Genomic DNA, 8794 nt, shown 5'->3' on the forward strand with positions numbered 1-8794 from the left:
GGCTGGTGGATATATCTGGAATGCTGAGAGCACATTCATAAGGTATGTCATCAAATAGCTTGTATAAGTGGCTTACCTATTTACAGAATGGATGCCAAGATGTCTGGTTACAAAACAACTTTAAAAAAAACCAATTTGGCTTATGGTATAAAAGAGACTTCAATCTCTTTGTAGACAGAGACCACTCTAAACTAAGAAACAAATTTTACTTATTGTCAACTTTTCCGTTGACCTAATTGCTTGTCTGATTGCACTTCAGATAATTAGCTTCGTTAAGCAGTAAAGAGTAGCATAAATGAAATCCAAGTGTATTTCAACATGAAATGACAAATATTTGTTTGGAAATAGCCTCTCCAAAGTTTCTAAGGAAAGTTCACCAAACTCTAGCTGCCAACTGGAGATGGTTTTGCTTAATCCTAATCCCCTGTCAAAAAAACTCTGACTCAGCTGTTTGAGTACTGGTTTTGCGGATTCACTCACAGGAAAATTTCCACCAATTGAGCCTTGTCCCTAATTTATGTAACCCAAGCAAATTAGAATGAGGAATTCCATCAAGTACCTGGCTGAGAACATAGGGGAAGTCTCTGCGAGAGATTTTCACGACGTCCTTGGCTGTTGCCAGAGTGTTCAGTTCTTCATCTTGGAGGCCCACATGGATGTTGCCATTTAATATGCCAATAGTTGCTGGCACACACCCATTTGCTCTGACAATTTCTTCCACTTCTCTGGCCATGCTAGAAAATTCAATATAAGGCAACATAGACAGTGAAAGAAAAGTAAAGAGGGTAAAAAACCAAAATATTTAAGTTAACACAGAACTAGTTCCTTGGCATCGTATCATTTCATTTGCACAAAGCTGAGCAAAGACTAAAAAGTAAAAAATAGAAAAGATCAGCACCATAAAGATGGCTGTGTCACAAACAACTCTTATTTAGGATTTCTCTCTGCTTTTTCTCTTTTCTTTATATAAGTGACAAATGATAACTCTCAGATCCATCTATGCTCTCTGTTTGAGAGGCAATTGCAATAACAAGAACACTTAGACCTATATACCGCTTCACAGTGCTTTACAGCCCTCTCTAAGCAGTTTACAGAGTCGGCCTATTGCCCCCAACAATCTGAGTCCTCATTTTACTGACCTTGGAAGGATGGAAGTCTGAGTCAACCTCGAGCCGATGAGAATCAAACTGCTGAACTGCAGCAGCCGGTCATGTGGCCGGCATGACTAAATGCCAAAGGCTCACGGAACACTGTTACTTTCCCATGAAAGGTGGTTCCTATTTTTCTACTTGCATTTTTACATGCTTTTGAACTGCTAGGTTGGCAGAAACTGGGACAAGTAACGGGAGCTCATGTTAGGCAGCACTAAGGATTCAAACTGCCGAAACGCTAACCTTTCTGATCAACAAGCTCAGTATCTTAGCCACTGAGCCACCACATCCCTCTATAAATCTATAAGAAACCAATAAAAATGGGGTCTCTTCGAAACTCTTCATTTCCAGGACCACCATATCTGGACTGTGTTTTCTCTTCATACTCCAAATTAATTTCTCCCCTCCACCTGCTCCCCAGTTTCTCACAGGCCTTGTGGGAAGAGGACACATGTCTTTATCAGCCTGAAACTGTCAATAACTAACTATAAAGGAGAATATTTGTAGGCCAGAGTTGAAATGAGGAGTCCTTTGTGCTCTCTGAGCTTGGTGGTTTTCTTGCAAATGATTCATTTCCCAAACTAGATAATATTATCAATGCTAGCAAGGAATGGGATTTGTTCACAATTTACTAGTGGTTTGCCCTTTCAATGTTGGTGGGAATGGTCTTGGAGGTTATTTGGTTGGGCTGTTTACAATTAGCTTGTTTGGCAGTTCTTTGATTGGGATATTGTTTACTTTTGATTGCTGCTTTATGTTAATCTATGCTCATCTAGTTGCTAATAGCTGGTGGGGAGGTGTTTTTGTCATTCTGTGCCTTTTTGGCTTGTTGACTATCTCTTTTGCCAACTAAGTAAACATTGTCTATGTCTAGCTTTCTATTGATGGTCATATTGTCATAGTGCCAGGCTTCCAGGAATTGTCTAGCATCTTTGAACTTGCTTTAGTTTAGGATGGTCACAATAAGTAACTCTCTGATCCCATGCACAACTGATCATTTGATTTTGCCTCTCATGTAATGGACAGCAAAGATCTCTCACACCTGCTGCTATCCTCAAATGTTCTTAGCTTCAGAGAGAAAATAGTATTTTAATGCTGGTATATGTAAGGATGATTTAAGCATGTCTGTCTCATGAGTGGGAATAAACTGAATGGTTTCTTAGAATAACAGCCTCTAACATTTTGGCCACCAGGGACCGGTTCCGTGGAGAGAGGTTTTCCCACGGAATGGAGAGGGTGTGGTTTCATGTGCTGCCTGCATCCTGTGGTTGGGGCTTTGCTCGTTGATATTGCCTGGTTTCTGGCATATACTGCAGCCTGGTGCCAGTCCACAGACTGGGTGCTGGGGACCCCTATCCTAGAGGACATAGTAGAAAAAGAACAATTTCCAGAGCAGGTTTTTACTTGGCTAGGTGCAAGTAGGGGAAGATTACCGTATTTTTCAGAGTATAAGATGCACCTTTTTCCCTCAAAAAAGAGGCTGAAAATCTGGGTGTGTCTTATGCACTGAATACAGCATTTTTGGCCTCCCCAAACCCCGTCCCATTTGCAAAAATGGCCGTGCATAGCCTTTAGGAGGATTCCAGAGTGCTCCTGGGGGCTGCGGAGAGCAAAAATGAGCAAGAAAATGGGTCGTTCCCTCCCCCCCTCAGCCTCCAGGAGCATTCTATAAGCCTCCTAAAGGCTATGCATGCCTCTTTTTTTGAGAAAAAAACAGGCCTATTTTTGCTAAAAATGGGGCATTTTATGCTCATTTTTGCCGCCACCAGCCCCCAGGAGCACTCTACAAGCCTCCTAAAGGCTATGCATGCCCTTTTTATGACAAAAAGGGCCCATTTTTGGAAAAAATGGACCATTTTTGGGAGGCCTGCAGAGTGCAAAAACTTTTTTTTTTTTAAATTCCTCTTCAAAATCTTGGTGCGGCTTATACTCCGGTGCATCTTATACTCTGAAAAATACGGTATTTAAAAAAGTCCATCCACCTAGTATTAATTGAAGCATCAGATAAAAGCTTGAAGTACCCACCTCAGATTCTGTGGATATGGCATGCCATGTGTGACTATGGTGCTTTCCAAGGCAACAACTGGTTTTCTACTCTCCATAGCTTCTTTTACCAAGGGATGGATGTTGAAGTCACCATCTAAAATAAAATATATTCAACTACTCGTTATTAATGATTCAAGAATGAACTAAACTGCATTTCTGCCTTTCGTCCATGTAACAAAACAAAAAAATGTCACGCTTATGCCATGCAATTGGTATGGTTTTATTTTCTTATGCCCTACAGGGCGTGGATGTTACTGCCAGAATAATATATTAGCATTTGATTGTGATAAATATAAAGTAGACATGTTTAGAGTTAGGCAGAAACACCCCTCCCCCCAATGAAATGTTGGACAAACAGAAATTGATCTAGTTTTCTCTTAATACCAACCTGAAATTTAATATTTCAAGCTGAAGGAATTTTTAAATAAAAGCATTAAGATGAAAGGCTGGTCCAAACAAGAATGGTTCCCTACTATTCTGGACCAACCTGCCAGCAGATGGTGTGCCTTATTCTCAGGTTATTAAAGAAAAAATTATAATACCAGATATTACATGGCATGAAAATATAAGGCTTATATTAACTTATATATCTTCCAACAATAATCTTTAAAATGGTTTTATGGATCATAAAAACTACTCAAACTATTTGAGTATGGAAATAAGGACATAACCATTGTTTTTTCTAGCACATCAACATGTTAGCTACTAGCTAAAACTGACTCCTATGGCTACATAATATACAGAATATAGGCTACATAAATTATTGTCTATGACTTATTTAATCCCATAAATAATTCTGGTCAGTTTATTGTGTTACATTTTACATTTTTTCTGTTGTATTTTTTCACTCATGTTTAAGCACTTATATAGGTTTTTTTATTGTCCATGTGTTTTGTGTTTTGTTCCTTTTTTGTCATTATTTTAAGAGCAATTCAAAATTATTTTAAAAATTGTAATTCAAAAATTACATATTTAATTCAGGGGTGAAATGCTCTGCAGCCTGCTACCGGTTCACTTCACTGCGTGATCATCGTTTTTTTTAACTTTTAAAACCATTTTTTACTACCAGTTCGGGTGAACTGGCCCAAACCGATAGCATTTCACCCCTGATTTAAGTCATATTTCTTACAATTTGAATAAATCAGGCAAATGTACAATTTGAATAGAGAATTAGAGATGTGTTCTTAAAGTGTGATTTTTCCTTGTTGTGTAGGATAAATACATCTTCCTGGTATAATAATTAAAACAGAAACCCTAGACTGGGACATAGTTTTTTTATATTACACAAATTTTGTAATGAAAATTGGGTATTATTGTGTAATATTGTGTAATATCTCCATTTGCTGCATTATAGGGGAGACATAAGCCACTTCATTTGCATTAGGTATCTTCATTTGCATTAGGAAACAGTAGCTGACAATTTTTAAAAACCTACAAAATAATATCAAACCATCCAGATTTCACTAACCTAAGTTTAAAACAGATACATTTTCTTTTTTTAAAGGTTAAGAATTTTTATATAGCATGAAAAAAGAGATGCAAGATATTAAAGAGACAAAAGAAAATAACTTGTTTAGAATATATGAATAACTGCCAATCTTTTTAACAGGGAATTACAATCTTTTCCCCATTCCGTCTTAGACATCATCATCCCTTCAGCCCCTAATTCAATCACATCTTTCTTAATCTTTAAATCCACATATCATTATTTCTTTCAAAGACAAAGATATTTTCATGATAGCATAAAGCCCTTATAGTCTACAGTCTAGAAAATAGTGTATTTTTTATTTGAAAATCTAGAATTAAAATGACATTTCTTTTTACCCTGTTTTATTCTTATGACTTAACCACAAATATACATAATGATTTTGCATTGTTTAATTTGGCTTAATATTATATATTTCATTCTATTCTGCAATGATGTCTTATCAATCTGCTTTCATCTGGAGGTAGGTAAAGTTTAAAGAAATGTTTGTGAAAAGCAGGAGTCTGGTAGCAATTTTCCTAATTAACAAATGATATTCAAAGGCATACACTCTGTAATGATTAAAGTTGGAACTTTAATAAAGAAAATAAAATTTGGTCCATTCACTTAAAATGGAAACCAAACCAAACTCTGTGAATCTACAGTCCAGACACAACATTCCATTTTTAACAGTTGCGTGCAAGTTAAATTATGCCTGCCTCTTTTACATTTGATCACATCAGTCTCCAAAATAAAGGAGTAATCTTTTCAGGGTACACTCACTATGCAAAGATCTTCGCAAACAGGGTAGATAATGTGCCAATGCAGCATTGCTATTCCACAATATAAAGTGAGTCTTCCAATCATTTTTTGCCAGAACAGAAAACCAATTCATGAGTGCAGATCTGCAAAAAATGAAACGGTGGTAAATGTGAAAGACCAAATAAAAATATTTGTGTTATAGAAGAATGTGTAAAAATCCAGACAGAGATCAGATTGACAAATTAGGCAGTAACACAACTTGTTGATTGTCACTTTGATTGCAAAATGCAGCCATAAAATGTTTTGTACCTGCAATAAATTCAAATCATGGTTTTGTGGTATGTGTGAACCCAAGGCAGTAAGATATTATCATCTCCATTCAGATCTGTAATAGAACTGAAGACATTCTTGTGGCATTGGGACTGAAACTGATTATTTTAGTTCTACTTAGACCCAATCCTATTTAATCACATGATTTGAGTAATATATGAATATATTATGTTATTACATTGCAACCTGAAATGAATCACTGTAAAAATGGGAACGCAATAAAAAAATCTGTGAAAATTGTCTATTATATTTATATACCAATTCTCACGAATGAAGGCAACATATACATATTCCAGGATGATGTTGCAGGATCCAATCTGGGTTCGTTCACCAGAGGTTTAGTCTTCAGACTTATGCTGGAGCTAAATTCCCAGGGAATTTCTCTCTACCAGAATGTGTGTATACAGATTGAATTCTGCAATATACCAATTCTTTTCACTAAGCTAAAAAGTGCTTTGATCTGTACATAGTTCAAAGATAAGTAGAATAGTCGGATATTTAACTGTAGTAGAGTACTTTAAACTGCCACTTTGTGCAGCAAAGGAGCAAGTGACTTGTGTCCTTCCAGACTTAAAAAGATTAATGTAGACAAAAAGCTAAATAATTGCATTGTGTTATGTTATATTTTAAAAGCATAATTCCAAACCCTTTCAGAAGTGCAACTCCACTTCAGTCTCTGTTAGTTGGGATCAAGGATAGGTTTTCTTTTTATCTTGTAACATTTTGCTTGTGCTTCTATTAAGAATAATTTAAAACATTTTGTAGGATTATTTCTTGTAATCAGTTTTAACCACATTCATTTTAATTCCAGCCTTGTATCTATTCCTCCACTTCAACATTGCAAAAGGTATCTCTTTGGCCTTGCAGATTAAAGACTTGTAACTCTAGTTCAGATTCCAAGGAAGGTTAAATTAATATACCTCTCAATCAAATGCTGTTTGATTTAATTTCAAATCAGCTTAAACCTCTGTTCATGCTTACTTTAAAAATTAAGCACGTTTCACCAGTGTGTTTCTAAACTTTCCCATCTATCTCAGCCAATACTATACAGTATTCTCAGTAAACTATTTTGGATTTTTATGCCAATAAATTTTTGTTTCCCCGTCCATGAAGTGATCTAACATTTAAAGAACATTAATCTTTGTCCTGGAAAAAAAAGATGGTCCTATAGCCAACTGCTTACCTCTGGCATGTATTCCTTGCGATCATACACTGACTGAAATTTTAATGGGAGCTGGGTAGAATTGCAACAGAAGAATCTTCATCTGGCTTCATCTGTGCTGCATTTCAGCTCCAGACTAGTGTTGACCAAGTCCATTTATCATTAACATCAACAGAAAAAAACAGGTGGGAGGCTGGAACCATTCAATGCTCTGAAGAAAGGGGAGACTAAAATATCAAATTTCCAGCACCAATTGAGAAATTTCCTTTTGAGAAATTAAAAGCAGATTTGAATAAATCTGAGCCACTATGTTTTCAGAAAAGTTCAATGAAAGTTCAAAAGATAACTGTATTGCAAAAAGTAGTTTTGTCAATTTATCATCCAAAATAAGATGAACTTGTTCCTGTCTAGACACTTAACTTACACCCATCCTGGCTATTCATTATTCTTTGAAACCTCTACCACTATTAGCTGTCAGGGTTTAAATTTTAGTTGATTGAAATAAGACTCTCATCACCTGCTCAGTCAAGGAGCTATGATGGAATGTTTAGAAATATTCTTATTTTTCAGATATAAACTAATAAAAACAACTCTCCATGCTTAGGACAGAAGGACAGATGAAGTTATATTTCTGCTGGTGATATGTGTCTACTGATATGTTGATCAATTGATTCATGTATTATCCTAAATTGTAATTTAATCATTTTATCAAATAAGTCATAGTTGGGCTTACACGACATGCTAAGTTATAATGTTTAAAAACTAAAATATCTGAATCCACGGAATATGTTCAAAACCAATTTTTAATAAACAAATTAATAATAGTGTTTAAATCCAGCTCCTGGGTTTACATTTTCATTAACCCATAAATCAACATTGAGTTCACAAATTGGTGAAACATATTTTAGCTTAAGAATTATATGTCATTCCTTAGTACAAAAATCCTAGTTTTTCAATATTACTTAAAATAGCAAATTATTCATTTTAACTGAAAATATAGATTGAATTCATTAAAGTGGAACAGATGTCATGTTTCTTGTACCATTTATTTTGCATTGAATGATTTATCCCAAAGGTGCTTTTTCAAGAGGCAACTAGACTTTCTGGGGGCTTTCTTTGAAGACATTTCACCTCATCCAAGAGGCTCTTCAGCTCTGATGGGGAATCGAGTCAGAACCGAAGAATCTCCATGGACATTTAATGATTTAGTTTTGAATGTTGTTAGAAGTTTTTAATAGAACTCTTAAAAGTTATTCCATCAATGGGGAAAGTAAAAATATTTTTTCCTTCACTTTAGGATGGTCCTTGCTGTGACAAGTAGCAGCAACATAACCCTGCTGTGCAATGGTGGGATTCAGCCAGTTCGCACCACTTCGGGAGAACCAGTTGTTAACTGTCTGAGCAGTTTGGTGAACTGGTTGTTGGAAGAAATCATTAGGGCAGAGAACCGGTTGTTAAATTATTTGAATCCCATCACTGCTGCTGTGTGAAGTCACCATGAGTCAAGAATAATCCAAGATCTGAATTTTTATTTCTACATGTATCCTAAATATAGGCACTGTATACACAGAATCTACTTAAGGGCATTTATTTTATTTTATTTTATTTATTTTGTCAAGCATGTATAGCAGATATAAACATGATTATGAATACAGGGAATGGATACGAGTAAGTGGGGACAGTAGGACAGCGATGGTAGGCACTTTGGTGCGCTTATGCACACCTCCTTTACAGACCTCTTAGAAACGGGGTGAGGTCAACAATAGACATTTAAGGTTAAAGTTATGGGGATTTGGGGATGAAACCACAGGTAGAGCATTCCAAGCATTGACCACTTTGTTGCTGAAGTTGTATTTTCTGCAATCGAGTTTGGAGCAG

At 35.9% G+C, this 8794-nt stretch overlaps 1 protein-coding gene across 1 annotated transcript in view; it reads right to left on the reverse strand.

Moving 5' to 3' along the window:
• The window catches only part of LOC106557364 (uncharacterized), a 49501-nt gene extending 43938 nt beyond the window's left edge, over positions 1-5563 (reverse strand). Inside the window, exons 1-3 of the mRNA XM_087723005.1 lie at positions 5446-5563; positions 3177-3291; positions 560-734 (exon numbers count right to left, since the gene is read on the reverse strand). Of these exons, the coding sequence (XP_087579131.1) occupies positions 560-734; positions 3177-3291; positions 5446-5557 (402 nt within the window). The 5' untranslated portion in view covers positions 5558-5563. The remainder of the gene's footprint in view (positions 1-559; positions 735-3176; positions 3292-5445) is intronic.
• Between the last annotated feature and the right edge of the window lie 3231 nt (positions 5564-8794).

This window comes from Thamnophis sirtalis, unplaced genomic scaffold (genome assembly GCF_051295495.1).
Source record: "Thamnophis sirtalis isolate CommonGarterSnake01/CBP01778 unplaced genomic scaffold, rThaSir2_p1.2 scaffold_9, whole genome shotgun sequence".
Classification (NCBI taxonomy): domain Eukaryota; kingdom Metazoa; phylum Chordata; class Lepidosauria; order Squamata; family Natricidae; genus Thamnophis; species Thamnophis sirtalis.